The sequence below is a fragment of the Bidens hawaiensis genome, unplaced genomic scaffold, assembly GCF_021521415.1.
Source record: "Bidens hawaiensis isolate Kalapana, Puna unplaced genomic scaffold, B.hawaiensis_p1.1 tig00005179_1, whole genome shotgun sequence".
NCBI classification, from domain to species: domain Eukaryota; kingdom Viridiplantae; phylum Streptophyta; class Magnoliopsida; order Asterales; family Asteraceae; genus Bidens; species Bidens hawaiensis.
The window spans coordinates 275,237-297,378 of record NW_027491332.1 but is presented as its reverse complement, the minus strand read 5'-3'; the positions used below and the strand labels follow the sequence as shown (position 1 = coordinate 297,378).

The 22,142-nt window shown below is 33.9% G+C and overlaps 2 protein-coding genes and 1 long non-coding RNA gene across 3 annotated transcripts; 2 read left to right on the top strand and 1 right to left on the bottom strand.

Annotated features, from left to right (window-relative positions):
• Window positions 1-8,370: 8,370 nt before the first annotated feature.
• On the bottom strand, window positions 8,371-9,797 carry LOC143629263 (LOB domain-containing protein 12-like). Its single transcript, XM_077098578.1, has 2 exons — window positions 9,639-9,797; window positions 8,371-9,110 (listed from the first exon to the last, which is right to left on the bottom strand). Exons 1-2 carry the CDS (start codon window positions 9,795-9,797, stop codon window positions 8,706-8,708), a joined length of 564 nt encoding a protein of 187 aa, XP_076954693.1. The 3' UTR covers window positions 8,371-8,705.
• A 3,075-nt stretch (window positions 9,798-12,872) lies between these two features.
• LOC143629264 (uncharacterized) lies at window positions 12,873-14,259 on the top strand. Its single transcript, XR_013152921.1, has 3 exons — window positions 12,873-12,968; window positions 13,050-13,138; window positions 14,213-14,259. It is a non-coding gene; the product is annotated as an uncharacterized LOC143629264 (long non-coding RNA).
• Window positions 14,260-18,051: 3,792 nt separating this feature from the next.
• Window positions 18,052-20,953, top strand: LOC143629235 (ferritin-2, chloroplastic-like). Its single transcript, XM_077098559.1, has 9 exons — window positions 18,052-18,412; window positions 18,884-18,954; window positions 19,579-19,663; window positions 19,768-19,828; window positions 19,966-20,053; window positions 20,180-20,241; window positions 20,359-20,424; window positions 20,510-20,573; window positions 20,666-20,953. Exons 1-9 carry the CDS (start codon window positions 18,147-18,149, stop codon window positions 20,713-20,715), a joined length of 813 nt encoding a protein of 270 aa, XP_076954674.1. The 5' UTR covers window positions 18,052-18,146; the 3' UTR covers window positions 20,716-20,953.
• The last annotated feature ends 1,189 nt before the right edge of the window (window positions 20,954-22,142 follow it).

Sequence of the window (22,142 nt, the reverse complement as noted above, 5' to 3'; positions counted from 1 at the left end):
AACATGTTGAAACCAAAACCAACCCACATTTGGAAGCATTCTTCCTCGAGCCCTCCCTCCATAGTCTAAATCATAATATTTTTTTATAACCAAATTCTAACCACTATTTTTAGTTTTTTAAACTTATCTCATGTTGACTATTCTTCTTCTTTGTCCTACTTTTGTCTCGTATGTTCCATTTTTTGTTTTCATATTATGTTGTTGTCACATACCATCCTCATTCATAGAACTCACTTTCTCATGGACTCTTATTTTTCTCTCTAATATTTGTAATTTATTAACTTTGGCTTCTCTTTTGTTGATGCTAAATATTTGGCATGTGATGCTTTTGTCACCTATGAGAACATTCACTTACTGATTAACCCCATTATTGTGTACTTGTTTGTCTTCGCATACCATGCATTTTTCTTTAAATAAGTTCATTGAGATTTGACATGTATCCACGTGTTGCTTGATGCGTCGCTGACTAAGGCTCTTGAGCCGTCAAGTACAATGACAAATCTAGGAACTTACATGAGGGAAAAACATACATTTGGTTATCGCAACATGCATACTAAACTGTTGAATTTGGATATTAAGATTTAATTAGGTTTTGGTTAGAGCAACATCTTTGTTAACTTGAAGGAATGTTTCTGGTGACAATGGTAGGATAGGGATCTAATATAAATTATGTGTTCTTTTATGATGTTTGGCTATATCTTAGTGGAATGTGAATGCTCTTAACCACCCTCAATCCCTCATGTCGTCCCTAGTTGATTAGATGCTATAATATATCAATAGATTGACATTTGACAAGTTTCAATAACATTGTGATTGAAGTATTAAGCCGTCGAAAATTTATTATTATTCTATTGTTTTGAAGTTGTTTTTTTTTTAATTCCTTTTTTAAACATAATGACCTAACTAAAACATTTAAAGTTTGGTGATTATTTAGGGAATTATTTTTTTCTTCACAATTATCTCCTAAAGTAGGTTAAACTTAAAAGTAATTTCCATATATTAACCAAGATTCATATCTAGTTTTAAAAAGTGTAGGTGGTAACTTTATTAAAACACTTAAGAAACTTCATTATTCGTTAAGACGAAATATTTCCTAGAGTAAAACATAAGGATTATTATTATTATTATTATTATTATTATTAGTTCTTTATTTTTTTTGAAATGGTCAAATATACATGAAAAAAACCCAATTAGCAATTAGCTAAAAGGGTAAAACACACAAACACTACATCATCAATAACGGGTTTTTTAACCACTCTACGAAGCCTATTCTAACTTTGAATATCTACCAATCTACCATAATACCATAAAAAAGAAAAGTTTAAAAATTCGTTGAGAGTAACTTCATGCTTATTCAACCCTTGTGAGAATACTTTTTTCATTCCTATTTCTCAAAAAAAAACCCACCAAGTAGTCATGATAATGAAACACAGTACCAGTGTCAAACAAGAATTTGATTATCAAGAACAATGAGAAATTAGATTTTGTATTCAGTTGAGAAAATGATTACAGAGGAATGAAAAGTAAAGTGAAAATTACAATTAAAGAAGTTGATCCCTAATCTCTTATATTACTGGTCTTGTAAACCTTTAACAAACTATTTACACATATGACCCCTGTAAATTTGGAATTATACAGAAACACCCTTAAAGTTTCTAACAAACTCCCCCTTAATTCCAAAACTAATCCTTCAAATCATCTACACCTAACATAAGCCTCATTTCAGCAAATTTCAGTCTTGGAAGTGCTTTAGTCAACACATCTACACACTGCATTTTTCCACTAACAAAGTCAACTTTGATTTGACCATTTTCAGTGCATTCTCTTATGAAATGATACCTAGTGTTGATATGTTTACTTCTACCATGGAAGACAGGATTTTTCATCAATGAAATAGCTGATTTATTATCAACCAATAACACCACAGCCTCTTGCTTTTCACCAGTTATTTCACCAATCAGTCCTTGTAGCCACAAAGCTTGGCAGGCTGCAGAGGTTGCAGCCATGAATTCTGCCTCACAAGATGACAAAGACACGGTTTGCTGCTTTTGAGACATCCATGAAATCACTGAATCATTATAGTAAAAAACATTACCTGATGTACTCTTCCCATCATTAGTATCAGTCAAGTGATTGCTATCACTATACCCAATAAGACCTTCATTACCAGTTCTTTTATACATAATGCCATAGTGAAGAGTACCTTTAATATACATGATCAAATGTTTAACTGCTTTCAAGTGGGCATCTTTCAGACTTTGCATAAATCTGCTCAAGTACCCTACTACATAACACACATCTGGTCTTGTTTGACATAAGTACCTTAAAGAGCCAACCAGTCTTCTATAATCAGTTGCACTTACATCATCTCCTTCTGACTTATAAAGATTCAAACCTAGTTCCATTGGAACTTTTGTCTCATTGCAGTCTTCCAAACCAGCCGTTTTAACAATCTTTAAAGCATAAGTTGATTGTTTAATAATAATCCCTTCTTCCTTTTGGGCAGCCTCTATTCTAAGGTAATAGCTCAAAAATCCAAGATCTGTCATCTCAAATTTACTTTTCATCTTATGCTTAAATTCTTCAACTTCTTGCTGATCACTACCAGTTACCAACAAGTCATCTACGTAGACAGCCACGATCAAAAGAGACTCCCCGTTGGTTTTAACATAAACTGCTTGTTCATGTTGACACCTTTTGAACCTTAATTCTTTCAAACCTGTGTCAAGCTTTATGTTCCAAGCTCTAGGAGCCTGCCTCAAACCATAAAGAGCTTTAGACAGTTTATATACCTTGTGTTCATGTCCTTTCCTTTCATAACCTTCAGGTTGCTTGACAAACACATCCTCTTTTAAGTCACCATGCAAGAAAGAAGCCTTTACATCCATATGGTAAACATCCCACTTCATCTTAGCTGCCATAGCAAGTAACAATCTTATTGTCTCAATTCTTGCTACGGGAGCAAACGCTTCCTCATAATCAATACCAGGTTGTTGTACATACCCTTTTGCAACCAACCTTGCCTTAAACTTTGATACCTTTCCTAAAGCGTTCCTCTTTATCTTATAAACCCATTTTAAACCAATTGGTTTACAAATCTGAGGTGGATCTACCAAAACCCAAGTTTTATTCCTTTCTATTGCCTGAATTTCTTCATTCATTGCTTCTCTCCATTCTCTTTCTTTCACAGCCTCTTTGAAAGAAAATGGCTCATCATCTTGAACAAGAAGTAACTCAAATAAGTTGGTTTCTTCTTGTCTATCAAGTCCATATCTCATACTACCTTTTAGCACAAAATCGTTTAGCCTAGATGGCAATGTAGACACCCTGCTTAATCTTCTCAACTCAGTTTGTGCGGGTTCAGCACTAGTATCTGTAACATTCTGAGCTTGAGTAGAGGATTGACCACCTGATGGACTTTGTTCAATCTGTTGATATGGTTCTGCTACAGTCTCTACATCTTCATGTACAAACTCATTTTGTACAAGAAATTCCACCCAGTTAGCATCTTTATTACTAACCTCATTCAAATAACTAGACCAATCCCACTTCCTTTTCTCTTCAAATTGAACATCTCTACTAATCACCACCCTTTTCCTTACAGGATCAAACATCCTGTAGGCTTTGGTCCCTTCCTCAATTCCCAAGTACACCATAGGTGCACTTCTATCATCTAACTTCCTCATTCCTGGTTGTATGATTTTCACATGTCCTACACAACCAAAAATCCTAAGATGACTTAAATTTGGCTTTCTACCCTTCAAAGCCTCATAAGGTGTACTATTTTCCAGACTTTTAGTACTTACCCTATTTAAAATGTACACCGAATGTCGTACACTTTCAGCCCAAAAATCTTGTGGCAAGCTCATTGCCTTAATGAGACATCTGGTCATATTTAAAATAGACCTGTTTCTTCTCTCCACTGACCCATTTTGTTGAGGGGAATATGGGGCAGTCAATAATCTCACAATACATTCTCTTTCACAAAATTGACCAAATTCATGAGAGACAAACTCTCCTCCACGATCTGATCTTACAACCCTTATTCTAAGTTCAAACTAACTTTCTACCTTCAATTTAAACTGTCTGAAAGTGTCAAAAGCCTAGTCTTTACTTTTCAACATAAAGCACCACATGAATCTTGTACAATCATCTACCAATAGCATAAAGTACTTGTTCCCAGCCTGAGTTGTAGGCATTATTGGACCACACAAATCCATTGAGACTAACTTCAGAGGCACTTCTGCCCTGTACAATGACTGAGAAGGAAAAGACTTTCTTGAATGCTTACCAGCCAAACATGCTTCACAAACTTGTGTTGGATGATTAATCAAAGGAACACCCCTGATAATCTGTTTACTTGTCATATCTCTTAATGACTCAAAGTTCACATGACCCAACCGACTATGCCAAAGCCATGGTGAACTGTCTATGTTTGCTAGAAAACACATAGGAGATCCTATTTTTAACAGAATCTTATACAACCAATTTGGTGATCTTTGTACCTTCATTAACAAATTGCCATCTCTCTCATAGAGCCATAAAAACTCATCTTTCATTCTTACTTCACACCCTCTTTCAGTAGCCTGCCCAAGGCTCAAAATATTATTTTTCAAGTGAGGAATGTAGTATACATCAGTAAGAACCCTCTGCTCATACATCTTTCCTTCTAACACTATTAGCCTCTCCCTTCAATCTCAACACAAGACCCATCCCCAAACCTTACACTACCTCCTATACTTTTATCAATATTAGAAAAAATTAACAAATTACCGGTCATATGGTTTGAAGCTCCATTATCAAGATACCATAATAACTTGTCACTTGAATAAGATAGGAACTTGGCAGGATCCACATTGCTTTCATTCAGAAATACAATTTTCTTCTTCTTAGTTTCTGATTGAACCATTAGCAGGGCTGGACCTTGTTCTTCATTAAAGGTTTGTGTTAGATTTGCCTCCTGGTTTTTTACTTTTACACCAGTGCAATCACTTGCATAATGCCCCAATTCATCACATTTGAAGCATTTGATCTTGGACTTGTCCACTCTCTTTCGACTACCAAGATTTTGGTTCTTTTATTTACTACATTCACCTTCTTTCTTCTTTGAAATAGACCAAAAACCCTTTTCATCTTTACCCCAACTCTTGTTCTTAGACTCGGAATCTCTCTTTCTTGTTTGCCATTCTGAGTAGGTGAGCAACAACTGGTCATCTTTAGCCACTGCCACCGACTGTTTATGCTTCAAAGACAATCTTTCTTCATATGTTTTCAACCTTCCAATAGCTTCTTGAAACAACATTGTATCAAGATCAAGAAATTTCTCTATTGAAGCCACAATCTGAATGAACTTCTCAGGCACAACATCGAGTATCTTTCGAACCTTCAACTTCTCTTCAAAAGGTTCACCAAGATCACTCGCCTTAGACGCAATGGCAACGATCTTGGCTGCAAATTCGTCTATACTGTCGTTCTCATTCATCTTTAGGGCTTCAAATTCATTCTTGAGTTTTGCTAACCTCGCCTTATTGACTCTATATGCTCCGACGTATCTAGTCTTGATGGCTGCCCAAATCTCTCTTGCCATCGTGAGATTTGCAACTTGGAGAACCATTTCTTCAGGCATCGCCTGGAACAAATACGCTATTGCCGCATTGTTCTGCTTGACATCGATGTTCGCCGGAGCCGGATCAGTCGGCTCAATCACATTCCAGAGGCCGTGCAGATTGAAAATTGCTCTCAATCTCACCGACCAGATTGTGTAATTCGTCGGGGTTAGTAGCGGACACTGAAGGGGAATTGACATGTAGTTCTCTCGTGGTGGAGGTGGAGGAGTTCCCATCTTCGATCGTCTTGAGTACCGGAGTTGGTACCGGGATCTTGATCCAGTCCTTTGATCAAGAATCAATAGCAATTAACCTATTGCTCTGATACCAATTGAAACACAGTACCAGTATCGAACAAGAATTTGATTATCAAGAACAATGAGAAATTAGGGTTTGTATTCAGTTGAGAAAATGATTATAGAGGAATGAAAAGTAAAGTGAAAATTACAATTAAAGAAATTGATCCCTAATCTCTTATACTACTGGTCTTGTAAACCTTTAACAAACTATTTACACATATGACCCCTGTAAATTTGGAATTATACAGAAACACCCTTAAAGTTTCTAACAGATAATTGTTTCGACAATCTTCCTTTTTTCTTTCCTAAGTCTTGAAACATCAATCCAACCGACCAATTTTGATAGAGATAAAACCAAAAGAAGCGTAATATCAAGCCACTAGTCCACACCATTCCAATTGTGGCGAGCACCAAGAACACAAAAGGGATGGAACATATATATAGAAACTAGACTTACAAAAAAACATATTTGTTTCTAATTATATTTCTAACTAATAGTTAATTGCTATGTGACATGTTACTATTGTAGAAAATATTATCCTTACCGTATAGATTTTATTGGATTAGTTACATGACGATGATGGTAATATTATTCAAGCTTTGTTTTGTATTTTGACTTTATAAGCATGCTTCGGTCATTACTTAAAACTAAGTAAATTGATGTGGAATCTTTTAGTACGTTCCCTTGCATTTGCATCCGTCGCTTTTTTATTTTTTGTTTTTTTTTTTCAATTATCTAAACATGACTTATCCTGGATTGATTGATAATACTCATAATTTTATATAAATTTTTATATATTAATTAGAACAGCAGAACTTGTTAATTTATGCATAATATACTCTTTACTTGTCATAAAGTCACTAGTTCACCCACCACCCACTCCATGTGATGGTCACGTTGCAAACGTATATATCACAATTACAAGTGTTCAATGCATAATATATTATGTTTTAGAATCATATTATATATTAAGATAAACAAAGTTTAGCTTTAAGTTTACTGTTGTTTGAGGTTTCAAGATTCGCATTTTGGCAAATAAACTAAGTAAAGATGCGTCTTTTAATTAGTACTTTCTTGTTTTTCTGATTAACTTTTTAATATAACGTTCGTATTCTAACTTCTAGACTCTAGACAATTCAAGCATGTTCTACCAAATTACGTCTAGGTTGATAATAGATGTTTTCATGTATTGTTCTGTCCATACACGTTTAATATCTCTAAAGTTTGATGAAAACTTCGATTTCTCTTCTGCATATGAATTTCCATCTTCAAGATATGAAGATTTTGCTATAGAGATTCACTAATTAAATCTCCAAACTTTAAATGTTCGTATTTAGAGCATTTCGATTTATACCTCAAGCATGGAAGAAAAGAAAATAAATAATAAGAAAAATAACATAGAGATGAAAAATAAGATATGCAAAGTTAATTACAATTTAAAGATAAATTTAAAAAATGTGATGTTTTAGAAATAGGGATTACAAGACCAAGAGTAGTGACCAACCCCCTTATCAGCAAGGGAGGCAACAAACACCATTACACCATGCTAATTTGGGGTGGCACACGAAGAAGCGCCGAGGCATTCGTGGGTGCACGTGAGGGGTTGGCATCCGGGCCATACTTATTTCCCAATCACTCGTCATGCCCCATTTCATAGTTTCGCAAGGTCTGTTTGGATTTTTTTGGTGACCATGCGGTGCATTGCAAAGAATTGACTGACTTTAAATACAGACATAATTTGGTTAGGGATGTTCTGTGTGATGTTCTTAAACGGGCAGGGATTTCTGTTAAAAATGAGGCCCCTGTTAACTTTCTCACGGATCCTCTTGAAGGGAGGTCTACTTTACGACCAGCTGGTATTCTTGTGTTCGGGTGGGCATGGGGAAACACGCCTGTGTGGATCTTACAAGAGTGTCTCCTCTTGTTGGGCTCAGGGACCGTGGTTTTGTTGTGGGTCAGGCTGCGTTGAAGGCAGAATCGGGCAAAGTTATTAAACACGAGAAAGCTTGTTTAGATAATCAACATGTCTTTCTACCATTTGCCTTTGATACATTTGGGTTTCTAGCCCCAGAGGCTGTGAAATTTTTAGTAGGGTTCAGCGCGTCGTACACGGAACCTCTTCAGCTTCTAGGTCCCAAAGCTTCGTTTTTAGCGGGATTGGCTTTGCTATTCAAAAGGGGGTTGCGGCGCAGCTTGTTGCCCGTTTGCCTGCCACTTTATTGTAATCGTTTTATAGTAAATTATATATTCTAAAAAAAAGTGCATTTTATAAAAGGATTAAAAAATAATTGCTTTAATTTTTAGTTAAATTTTCGCTCGTTAAGAAAAATGTTACTAAGAAATTCTGTGAATACCAACATAACAATGAAATAACAATGTGACGTTTTTCAACTTTTTAGTTACTTCACTCACCTGGCCTATTGTGAATGCTCTAACGCGTTTGATACCTTTAATTGAAGGATTACTATTTCATTATATATTTATTTACGTTTAATATATATTTTTTTACTTTTTTAATATGGGCACATGCTAGGGTCTCCATTAAACCTAGCCATGTTTTCTAACATTTACCTGCTCTAACTTGCCATTCTTTTGTTGTCTACTTGCTTTGTTCGATTTAGTACTTCAAATAAAGACAAAACCAGGTGAGTATCACTCTCTTTCACACACTAACTACACACGCATGCAATAATACACACAATTAATAAACAACTAGGAAGACTTTAAATTTTCAAAAGTCAATAATATAGATCTAAAAATTAGTTCTATTATAATTTAAATGATGTTTATTCATCATGATCATGTCCATAGAGAAGAAGATTCTCTCTTTAGTTTGTCACAATGAATTACATTATTAGAAGTTATAAAGTACTCATCATCATTATCATTATTATTATGATAATAATGATGATTAGTGATCATGTTGTGTAGAAATGGATATGATATATCAGCTGAAGAAACATTGTGAGCAGGCTGAACCGGGACCAGACCGTTAATAACGGTTGTGGGTGCGAGTGGCTCTTGTTGCATTGGGATGCATAATATTTCGGCTTGGGCCATGGCTAGTTGCATTTGCAAATGTGAAACCTCCTTCTGTAAGTACGAAATTGCCCCAACACATCCATACACTGGATCCCTCATTCTAGCATTTGCTTCGTAGACTAGGCTGCTAACCGCGTCGCCTCTTTGATGAACCTCGAGCTCCTACAACATGAGTTTGTGCCAATATTTAACTAGGTTATATTCTACTACTATGAAAAGTTAATCATGAAAAGTTTCATGTATACTATACGTACATATATACATATACAAATATACGTACACATATATTAGAACACAAGAGAAAAATAAGTCGTAAATTTTAATTTTTAATTTTAGTGAATGAAAATGATAGAAATGTAATCAACTCATTGAAGTTGAAAAAAATATCGTTTTTTATACATATATACCCTACACATTTGGTAAATAATGTATAGATTGTATTACCTATACATAATATATACATGTACTACATTTGAATTTGAATTCATATATGTGCATAAATATACAAAAGTTTATGGTTTACTGTATGTACACAAAAATACACATTTATATACATGTAGAAGTACGCAATTTTAAAAATAAAAAATATTAATAAAAATATAAACGATTTAGGTTTGTTTTTTTCTTTACTTGTGATAATTTAGTGTTTTTTAGTGATAATACGCACTTGCATGCACACTTTGTCGATACCTGCAACATCTTGCTAACATTGCTAGCACCAAAGACCTTGTGAACAATTGCGAACTTGTGAGGGTCACTTGACGGAAAGTAGGGTGCGAAAATGCAGTCTTTGGCACATCGTCTTCTTAGTAATTTGCACGATGCACACGGAGAATGTCCTGGTGCCATTTTGATTGTGTGTGTGTGGTATGTGAAGAGAGAGATCTAGAGAGAAAGAGAGTAAGAATGACTTGGGAGCAGCAGGAAGTTGTGAGTGAATGCTAGTGGACTTGGATCAACGTGTTTCCTGTTATTTAAATAGTTGATTAAATTTTATTTATTTACTTTTTACATTCATATTGAAAAAAGATAACCATACATGATTATTCGATCGTATACTTCAATCCATAACCTATATAAATATATCGCTACTTGACGTCGATCTACTCTCTTCGAAAAAATGTGTCTTCTCACTTTTAAAAGTTTGTTAGAAACAAGTTATATAAATAACCTATGTGGCAAAATTTGTGTCTTCTCACTCAAGAATTTGTTAGAAACAATTTTTAAAATTCTAAGATATGAAAACTGATACAAAATTTAAATGCAGAACGTGGAATTTATAAAGTTATGGAAAAATGAAAAAAAAAGAAAGAAACTTCATTTCGGATTACTTTTTCTTACTCCAAAGTCCAAACTGAATGTGAGTTTTTAGTGGAAGCCCAATATATGTTGTTCTGGGCTTGTGGCCCAGAATAAAGAAATATGTATTTGTGGATTGTGGATCAAAAATTCAAAACATAAGTATTTGTAATCCGGGCATCAAGTATTAACCCAATGTCCCAATGTAGTTGTTTTGCACAAAACATTAAATTACTAGTTGGCTTCTTGAATTTCACCACTCTTCTCCTTTTTACCTGTACTCGTGTCAGGCCAGACTTTCCAAATTAAAACAATTAAAACTTAAACCAAAATGAATTAGTGCTCTTGGAGTCATTGATGAGGGTCACATGGTTAGAAGACAACTCCGTCGTATGCGAAGTTGTTTTAGTGAACGTACAAAGAAATCGATTAGTTTACAAAGCCAAAAGAAAAAAAATCCGAAAGAAGCTACTTTGGTCACCCAAGGGCTTGTCGTATCAACTATGTGTACTTGTTTGCTACTCAAAAGTCTAACATCTTGTTTGTTGAAGCTTCAAATGCCTAAAGAACCGTCTTCCCTTATCGACATCATCAAGCTGTTTCTCTCCATCCTCAATGGGGACATCTTGAACTTGCGTCTCGTCTAGCCTTTTAACAATACAAAATTCAACTTTTTCTACCGTCTATGTTGTAATATATAAAACACAAAATTTATAGCAGTTAGGTTGTGAATCATAAACATGTAATCATGAACTTTATTCAAAAACAAGAATCAATACCTTTTTAGTAGTTGGATTGTGAATAAGCTTCAATAATAATGATGATGATGATGATAGCACACCTTTCTCCGTTTCTCCTCATACTCTACATTCATTCTTCTTGTTTCATATATTGATGACCATTACCCTTTTTTTCCCGTCTCTATTTATCAACCACCTCCTTTCAAATACATACTTATCTATATTATATTATATATTATATATTATATTATTATTATTATTATTATCTATATAATAGAGATAAGACGCCGTAATATTTATTGTACCTTCACCCCGCCGGCCATCCTTTATTGCTCCCGTAACCATTCATTGTCACCATTCAATAATCCAATCAATTATCAGTTTCCTCAATTTAAGACAACGATGTTTTGCAGACCTTCAATTATTATAGAGGTTTCACCAACTGAAGAGCATCCCAACCGATCAATTAACGGCCGATTGAATTAACGCCAGTTCAGTTCTTATATATTGACGCTATGAAGAACAGAATCATTGCAACCAAAAACGAACAATGGTGGTGATGACAATCATTGCAGGTTATGACTCATAATCACTTGAATTCATTTTCTGTTTCAATTTTTACTTTTCAATTTAGAATTGCTTTGATTCCAATTAGGGTTTCAATCATTCTATTTGAATTGTGTATTTTAAAATTGTTGCACACTTAGGTTTTGATTGTTGGTTGTCAATCTTTTTTCTGTCTACTGTAATTACCATTGTTATGGCGTTATCACTAATTCATGTCAGTATTTTTCTATAGGTTCATAATTCATCACCACAACAATGGCAGCATACATTTGTAAATTTTGATTGTGATTGTTCCCAGTAGCAGCTCTATACCGTTCTTTCTTGCAAGTGGCGACCACATAGATCGACTTCATCCACTTTCACCACTGCTCTCCTATCCCAAGTACACTTCTGATTTCCATGCTCTTTTGGGTAATTCTTATTGATTTGTTTTTGCTATTGTCAATTTTGTTAAACCCCTTCGTTATCTGTTTCGTTTCATGTTTTTGGTTACATTATATGTTTATTGTTCATAATCATGTATATGGACTCCAACAAAGACCAAAGGAATTTGTCTTATGCATGTTTCCAACAAAGACCAAAACCATGTATATCCTTTCATTGATTCCTATTACTATTCTAGCGATTTTAGGTTTCATTTTTTAATTTTATTTCAGTGATTTGGGTTTCGATTCTGTATCGAATGGGTAATATTCGTACTGACTGGCTGCAACGATAGCTAATGATGGTTATGGTGTATGACCATGTTCAGATTACACGATTTTTAGTGTGTGAATTAGGGCAACGATAGCTAATGATGGTTATGGTGTATGACCATGTTCAGATTACACGATTTTTAGTGTGTGAATTAGGGTTGGTGACTTTAATGCGAATAAAAATACGGATGCCGACTCGTTTGATTACGAAACTGATATGGCGGCGACACTCAGTTACCCCTAATTCAATGAAATCATTGTTTAATGGGTTCTTAATTCACACCTGCGATTGTCAATCTGGACCGCATCGCAGGTGTCAGTTCTTTTCCTTTACTTTTTTAATAACTTTTATGCTTTAATGAATTGATGTGATTATCTATTTTTGTTTATTTTTGTTGCTGTTGGCTGTTGTAATGAATAAAATTGATGTGATTTTCTTTGTTTGGTGCTGACTTGAAGCATTTTAGCTTGATATTACATTTGATCAATATGTTTTGTAGGATTTTAAATGCCCTAGATGATTGAGTTGTCAGTCAGGATTGCCCTCGAACCGCAGAAGGGGGTTGTGATTTCTGGAAATTTTAAGAATGCGATGAGAATACAATGTGTTGGTCAAATAGTTCATGCTTGTTATGGCGTTGTGTGTCTCTTTAAAAATTCAAATTCAGATTTCTCTTGTTGGTGCAGCGTCTGCATCTAAAGAGCTTCCTCTAAAGATGGTAGTCACATTAGTGAGGTAACTTTGGATGCCCTTTCTTTATATATAATATATAATTACGTTTATATACTCTTTGTTACAGGCCAGCAATTTGTTAACTGGAATGGACGAGGTGCCGCAGAAAAGCAATATGAGTACTTATCATCTCTACTTACGCCTCTTTATCAGCAGGTTTGCATTACACTTATTTGTGATGCCTATAGGCCTACTTTTATTATGTGATACGATTCAGAACCGGAATTTTCTTATTTAAGTTGTATAATGCTAAAATGTGATATGTTGAGATGAATTAGGCTGAAATCTTGACCGAAATGTCGCAGGTAAATCGAATTAGACAAACATTTACTCATTCTGTCACAAAATTTAAGGAAATTATTTTTTGGGAAAAAAATTCACAACGTGTATATTTTTAATAACAATTGAATTGGATATTATGTTGCAAGTTTTCATTATTTTCGCCGGTTTACTTGACTCATAAAACACTTTTTAAAATTGTTTTTTACTTGATTTGGCCCATTTGACCATATTTCTTGACTTGTAAAACACCCTTTTTACATATTTGATGTATCACATTTGACAAGACACTTGACTCATAAAAGTATAAAACACTTTTATTTTGTTTTAACTATACATATCACTTAAGTTAACGTACAAAAACGAATCCCGTGCCCGACTCATTGTCATCTTGATTATAAGTTGATACATATAGTGCACTCGATACCAACCCGAAGAAAAATGTGCAAAACCATAACTACATTTCCAATATAGCAAACCATGGTTCTTAACTGACAGGTTTATTGACTTCAAATTGCAAAACAATACTTGAAGCATTAGCATTTTTTTGGGCAAAAAGTGCCAAATAATTTGTTTTCCAAATTTCTTAATGTTATAATGTTGGGGTAATCGGTTCGTTTACGGGTCACGGGTCAGCATGTTATCGGATCACATAGGTCAAACGGGTCAAGTTCATTTCGGGTCAACCATGGGTAAATAGGCTATCATATATTTAACAAATCAGGTGTGTGGAAGAAGTCTAACGAACCTTTGTTTGTTGCTAACCCATAGATTACGAGGAAGGCATAACCGAGTATAATGGGACTAACGAACCTTTGTTTGCTGCTAACCCATAGATGGGTTAAAAATTGAAGATAGCTTTTATGTATGCATTAAGAAAATACATTTATATGAGGTATGCAAACTAATTTCAATAATTGAATTAGATTATTTGTATTCGAATAATTTCAGCGCATTATAAACCTAGCCGGAAACAATACACGTTTGCTTTCAGTACCAGAATTTAACATGTATTCGTAAGATTGATGGGTGTATTGCAACAAAATATGAAGTACAATTATTTGTGAATCTGCTTAGTTTGAATTCCTAATCAATGCTCTATTTGGCATGTAAGGAGTGCTCAACGGAGAAGTCTAGGCTTCATAAAATTAATCCTATTTTTGGTGAGCGAAGCTGATTTAGTGTTTTACCTTTTTCCTAATTTAGTGATTTTGATCGAATTGTTTGTGTAATCACACTTGTTTTAATTGTATATTTAGTTTTGTGAGTTATTGTTGCAATTTAGTTACATTTATTGACCTTGGCTACTGATAGACTAATAGTTTATAACTTAGCAATTGTTAATTGCAATGATACAACTGAATAGAAAAAGTACTCAGCATAATTATTGTTTAAACTAAAAAACCAATCAATAATCGAAAATTGAAACAAAAAGAGTTATAAGCAAATTTAAAACGTGTGTACATATATGTTTCTTTAGCCAAAACCTCTAGTTAAATCATCTGTTTCGCATATATGTATGAAATAGTTGTCAACACCATCGTGCATAAAATGACTTAGAAGACAAGTTTGGTTCCGTTAATCAATTATTATAAAATGACCCAAAAATTTTGGTTTTTGATATATAAAGCTCAGGACCGTTTGAAAATTTAAATACCTCAGTCGAGCCAATGAGTAATGAAATATATAAGTTATATTTTAAATCACGTTAACGTTATAACAATAAAAACATCAAATACAATAATAGCTAATGGCTAACAGACGATTCGTGAAGCCCTCCTAGCATTCTTAACAACAAGTTGCTTGATCACCTCTTCGCAGTTTATATTATCTAAGATTTCTCTCTCAATAGCTATCATCGTCAGTTCATTAAATATTTCTTGGGACATTGTGGATCGTACACATGATTTTAATAACTTCAACTTTGAATTTTTTTTTCTACACATACCACCGTGACTAGAATAGCAACATTCTATGTGCAATCATTGCATTTGTGAAATTATCTTGGGTCTCGTTCAAATGCTTCAAAATTCAATAGGGCTACTGAGGAATGACGAATCCCCGAAGATGATCTTAAATCTTCAATTCCCCTAAAGTTATGTGGAATGATGAATCCCCGAAGACGGAGGTCGTATTTTGATCGGCGTTCTCTCTCACTCTCTGTATTACATGATTTTTGTTATTATTTTAGTTATTGATTTTGGTATGCGCCAATAACTTAAGCTTCACCAAATGGATTATGAATAAAAAATGGGCCCGATAATTTTAAGAGGATCAAAATCCAATTGTATTATGTAAGATATAATTTTTGAATACATATGATTTAATTCAAAATCCATATATATATGTGTGTGTGTGTGTAATTTTCGCCCCTTAAAAACGTGATTCGTTGAGGTTGAGGGTGCGGTTCACCGCTCACGTACCTCGAAGGCCGCCCTAAAACTTACACATGTTGGAACATACATGCTATTTGACTTTTATAGTTTGACTTACATAACATGAATTTATATTGTTTTCTTTACGGTTCGACTTTTAGAGGTTAATTAAAGCAATAAGATATGCAATTCCACTTATGGTTGAATGGGTCAAAGTGCTATATCATTATCATATATGACATTGGACCCATCTGACCGTGAACCAGACCCCAAATCAGATTAGTTATATGTATTGCAAATGAAAGCTAACCACACTTTGTTGGTTATTGGCTATCCGAGTCACTTGCATTGCTGATCCTGTTCTGTCTCACATAATTTCTAGAACTTTTGTGTAGCCGTTGATTGTCACTTAGTTCTGCGTCATTGCGTTAATCTACCAATGAACACTATTGTAATGCATTTAACACTATTATAATGCATTTAACACATCTCTATTATGTATACAAATAAGAACAATTATGTATACAAATATATATATTATCTAAACATTTTTTTCACAAATATAACTTGGTAAAAAATAATCCCAAACCCATTAATATACATGTATACAATTATGGTGATGATGATGGCAATTTGAACTTTAATTTACATATCTACCTCTACTTTAAAGTTGTGTTTGTTTGTATTTGTTCACATTCCTTTATCTTCAATTGTGTTCATTTATGTCTAAACTATACACCTTTTGTTTAAACGACAAACATGATTGAGAACCACACTTTAGACATTTGTTGTATGCAAACAAAAGTCCCACCGCAACACACGAGAAATGTTGGCAACATAATAAACCAAACTGCTACCAACCGAATTCACATTGCCTTCCGCCGCAACTCGCGGACACTCATACTAGCTGAATATTAAGAAGATGTCCAACTTGTTATACATTTTCATATAAATATTCCATATACGCATAGCAAGTTTAAAAAACATAATCAAAACTTAGAAGCATCGAAGCGAGCATGGTTAGGTTCGGTTATTAGCTAAAACTGGAACTATAACCAAAGTCATCGGTTAAGTAATTTTATTAACCAATTGGTTTTCGATTAACTTGGTTCGGTTAATTCGTTAGTTTGCTATTTTTCGGTTTGGTTCGGTTATTGACTAAAACCAAACTTGAGATAATTTTTTGCTTATATATAAATGAAATGGAGATAAAAAACATGAAATACATCAAATAAATATATAAAAGTTAAAAATGTCTGAAAATATGAATGGTTCACTGTTATTTCGATAATCTAGGGCAACAAAATAATTGAAAATCGATTGTCATTAACTCGGGTTTTAAAGGATCCGCAATAAAGAATTAAAAAAACACAAAAAAAAAACATGCCAAGTCAGTTGTCACATAATAAAAATACAATTATCTAAAAACATTAAAAAACATTGTCACGTCAACATCCCCTTTTACAAACTTTATTTTTCATTCAAGAGCCAACCCTCTCCACAATTCTAATTTGTGATTTTATAATTACAATATATACCCCTTAAACTTACAATATATATTCTTAAACTTTAGTCAAGTTTTGTTAATTTAATAAATAATTATGACTTTCATCCCTCATGTTTACCATATTTATACTCTAACTTTATTCCTTTTGGTTTTCTTGTTATATTTTTTACAAAACTATGATTAAAACTAAATCTGAACATACCCATTTAACGAGCTTATTTTTATTGACGTGTCAATATAATTTAAAAAAAACAGATAAACGGTTTAAACTGTACAAGTCATTAATGCATGGATATAATGCATGAATGTACAAGTTAGTTTTACAACTAAAAATTAATTACAAGTATAGTACCTTAATTTTACTCAAATTTTATTATTTTAAGGATTACTTACAAGTTGACCTCTTATGTTTATGTAAGTATTATTATCTTTTTATATGTTTTACAAAAATATAAATAAAAGTACTCATATTATATAAATATCAAAATAACAAGGCGAACTCAAGTTTAAGATTTTATTTTTAATTTCGAGTTGAGCTGAGTCGGCTCGGTATAATGTTCAACTCGAGCTAGGCTTAGCTCGCTAATAACCTTTTAAATGTCGCGTTCCGCTATATCATACGAGCATCTGACTGGTGGATAAAAGTGAATAAGATGGACAAACAACCAAAATAAACATCCCTTAAAAATGTATTATTGTGGATGTTCTGTTAACTTGTTTCCAGATGATTTGGGTTCAGCCGCCACAACTATACCACGAGCAAACCACGCGCCTGCTCTGTTCACTCAATCCCTTCCTCCACGTGTCATCCCATCCAACGGCCACACAGCCACCGCTGATTGGGTCATAATAATAATAATAATAATAATAATAATAATAATAATATCCCCTCCTCTTTCTCGTCTTCTTATCACTTATTCTTCTCAGTCAAAAACCGTTTGTTATCCATTTCTCCCACTCTCTCTCTAAAACACACACTTCACTTCTCTCTCTATAACTAACCATGCTTCTCAGAGCACCTCCAACTATCTTCTTCCGCTCCGGCGAGAATATCACCGGTTCTTCAATCTCACCGTCGTCTGTTTCCGTCGTGTGCGCGGCGGCGAAAGGCGGTTCGTCGAACAGTAAGCCGATAACCGGCGTTGTGTTCGAGCCGTTTGAGGAGGTGAAGAAGGAGCTTAACCTTGTGCCTACTGTGCCTCAACAGTCACTTGCTCGTCAGAAGTTTGCTGATGAGTCTGAAGCTGCTATTAACGAACAGATCAAGTAGTTTATTCTCTTTTGGTTTATTAATAATTAATTAATTATTCGTGTTTTAAGTTTTTGTTTCGGTTTATTGATTTTGTGATTACTGTATATGACTGTTGTATGATGCTGTGGCATAATTGAAATTTAAACGTGAATTTAGAACGCACAGTAGGTGTTCGATAAAAGTTTAGGCGAAATAAGGTTTAGTTATACGTATATATTATTAGGTCTTGATGAATACATCTTCACGAGTTTATTAATTTTGTGTTCACAGTAAATGCTGAATACATCTACTCTGCTTGCTGTATGAGAGAACTAGATCGTTTTGTATTGAAATTTGAACGTGAATTTAGAACGTACGGTAGGTGTTTGATGAAAGTATTAGGAGATATAAGGTCTAGTTATGCGTGTATTTAATTAGGTCTTGCTGAATATATCTTTTTAATCATTTGGTATTGAAATTTAAACGTGAATACATAATGTTTGAAAAAGTATAAGGAGTAATAAGGTCAAATTAGACGTGTATTTATCTACGTTTTACTGGATATATCTTCAATCACTTGGTATTGATATTCAAACATGAATCGAGAATACACGGTAGGTGATTGATAAAAATATTAGGACAATTAAGGTTTAGTTATACTTGTATTTATTTAGGACTTGCTAAATTACATCTGTAATCATTTGGTTATAAAATTCAAACGTGAATCCAGAATGAACGGTGCGTGCTTGATGAAAATATTAGGAGAAATAAGGTCTAGTTAGACGTGTATTTAATTAGTTTTTGCTGGTTCACGAGTTTTGGTTTTAATTGATTCAGGTGACTGTACATGATACTCGATACACTATCCTGTATTAAATAATCTAATGTTTGTCAGTTTGATTGGGATTGAACCTTTTTTAATCCATTTTTCAGTTTTGCATGCCTGTTGTCTTTGTTTAAGGAATTTTTCGATAAGTTTATGGTGACTTTGTTCTTATTTCTGATGATAGTTTATATAATTAAATACACTATCCTGTATTTAATTATATTATTCTTGTTAGTTTGATTGGGATTGAATCTTTTTTAATCATTTTTTTCAATTTTACATACTTGTCTTTGTTAAGGTGAATTTTTTCATGTCTTGGATGCGACTTTGTTCTTAAATCTAATAATAATAATAATTTGTATTTCATGTTTGTTTCAGTGTTAGAGTACAATGTTTCATACGTGTACCATGCTATGTATGCCTACTTTGATAGGGACAATGTTGCTCTCAAAGGGTTAGCCAAGTAAGTTACTGAAATCATTGTCATTGACTCATTTCTACCAATAAACTCGTACTAATAATAGATGGATGATGTTTGATCGGGTTATGCTACATGAATATTTGTAGATTCTTTAAGGAGTCAAGCGAAGAGGAAAGGGACCATGCTGAGAAGCTTATGGAATACCAGGTGTTTAATAATATTCCTAGCAGTTGCAGTCCTTGTTATATAATCATGTCTTGTTATATGCTTGAGAACTTGATGCTTTAATAGTTTCATTTGGTGATTATAATCATAGAAGTTTCTCTAAAATATACTGTTCTCAGAACAAGCGTAGCGGGAAAGTGAAGCTGCAATCCATTTTGATGCCCTTGTCAGAGTTTGATCATGCAGAGAAAGGAGATGCCCTTTATGGTAAGTTCTTTGCAATGATATTAAAAATTGATTGCCCAAAATCTGGATCTTGAATTTTTTTTTGTTTTTTATTTTGTCATCTATTTTGGTTTATATAATTTTGTGTTCATTTCTTTATTGTTGTAGCAATGGAGCTTGCATTGTCATTGGAGAAACTAACAAATGAGAAACTTCTACACTTACACGCGGTATGACTACTTTTTTTTTTATATTTGTATGCTTGCTAGTAAACCGATTAATGGTTAGTGATTAGGTCAAGAAAAGCGGAATTTGTGTTTCTGAATTGTGATCTTTGATGACAACAGGTAGCCAACAAGAACAATGATGTGCAGTTAGCTGATTTTGTTGAAAGCGAGTTCTTGGGTGAACAGGTAAAGTTATAGGTTTCACTTATTATAATTTGACATTCAATAAAGTAATTTCACCTTGTTAATAGTATTTTCACTTTGTTAAAAGGTTGATGCGATTAAGAAGATATCTGAATATGTTGCTCAACTGAAAAGAGTCGGCAAAGGACATGGTAAATTTAACCTTTTATTTTATATTTGAGAGGTAATCTATATATCATACGGTTGCTTAAAGTAGTAATTTTTCTATTTTTGGAAATATCAGGAGTTTGGCATTTTGATCAAGCGCTTCTTAACGATGGTGCTGCTGTTTGAACGATTATGAAGGTTTTGGGGTCACTCGGGTATAAGATTGGAGGGTAGTTGCTATCAACATTTTGGTTTATGCTACACCAGAATTGCAATATGGAGACTGTATAGTGCTATATTTCTTTATGCTTTCCAGTATTGACTTTATTTTGGTTCAGTTGTAAGTTTTGGGTTCGGTAATCTGTGGTTATATATTGGAATTTGAATAATAAGAACCACGAGAAATGGGGTGATTTGCTACAAATACCAATACTTTTAGCAGATTTTAGTAAGTTAGCAAACTTTATGATAATGATATAAGTTATTTTTTTTATAAGTTTAATAGACTCAAATAAATTTGAATTAATTTAGGAGAGTAGCAAATTTTAATGGGTAACCGACAAGTATAAGTTGGTTCTGGAAAGTTAATAGAAGTGTAGATTTTTATGTGCTAGTGGTTTGGTTTTTTTTCTTTACATCAATAATTTAGAAAGTGGTTTGATGGGAATATAAAGTTGGAAAGCGAATGACAAGTTAAATTTGGTATCATATGGTATCCTTCCGACATGTGGAGGTGCAATTTATGGATTTAGTCACTGGAAAATGAGACCAAATATTCGAATCTTAAAAGGGGTGGGCAGGTGTTAAGTATGATTTATAAGAAAGTTATATTTGGTTAGTCAGGGAATAGATTTTTTCCAATAGCGACATTTATATTAGAAGAAAAATAAAAAGCTAGTGGGAACTGGGAGGTTGGGTGGAATCAGTTACATGTACTCAATATATCCCACCAAAAGCAAAGCTATGGTAGAGTCTGAGGAGGGCATGATGCAGACAGTCTTACCTCTACCCCATGGGGATAGAGAGGCTGCTTCCGGTGAGACCCCGGCTCGATACTAGTTTTGCTTCAAGCCTTGGACATAAGACACATAGCACTCAATCATCGGGACACCGGCTGATGGTGTATGTACCCTTGTCTTTCGGCTATCAACGCCACCACATGATGCCTGATTAACCTTTCGTCACTTTTAACGTTATTTTCACGAGATTAGTAAAATAACGTCAAAATTAGTGCAATTTCACTTTTGTTCACCCGAGGGTTCACACATATATACATTATATACATAAAGAGAGAACAAAAAGCAATAAAATAAATCGCAATGGGCCACCCTAATCAAGACCACCAAACTAAGAAAAGAATGGTTGTATAGATAGATATAGCTATTAGTTTTGCTTATGGCGATCTCAGTTAAATATTTCTAATTATTACCCTCTCATGAAGAGGTTACATACTTCGCGCCTTCACGGACGTACCGCAAGTCCCACAACAAGTGTGAAAACAACGGCATGCTCAAATGAGATCCATATGGAACGTGCGAGGCATACTTCGGATAATATGTTCATCATGGTTAGGATATGACAATGAACAGGGGGGGGGGGGGCTTTAACACATA

Coding starts and splice junctions, on each gene's coding strand:
- LOC143629263 (XM_077098578.1), bottom strand. CDS start 9,797: ATGGCACCAGGACATTCTCCGTGTGCATCGTGCAAATTACTAAGAAGA. Junction 9,111..9,638: donor ATGTTAGCAAGATGTTGCAG/GTATCGACAAAG, acceptor CTCATGTTGTAG/GAGCTCGAGGTTCATCAAAG.
- LOC143629235 (XM_077098559.1), top strand. CDS start 18,147: ATGCTTCTCAGAGCACCTCCAACTATCTTCTTCCGCTCCGGCGAGAAT. Junction 19,664..19,767: donor GCTCTCAAAGGGTTAGCCAA/GTAAGTTACTGA, acceptor GAATATTTGTAG/ATTCTTTAAGGAGTCAAGCG. Junction 20,242..20,358: donor AACTTCTACACTTACACGCG/GTATGACTACTT, acceptor TGATGACAACAG/GTAGCCAACAAGAACAATGA.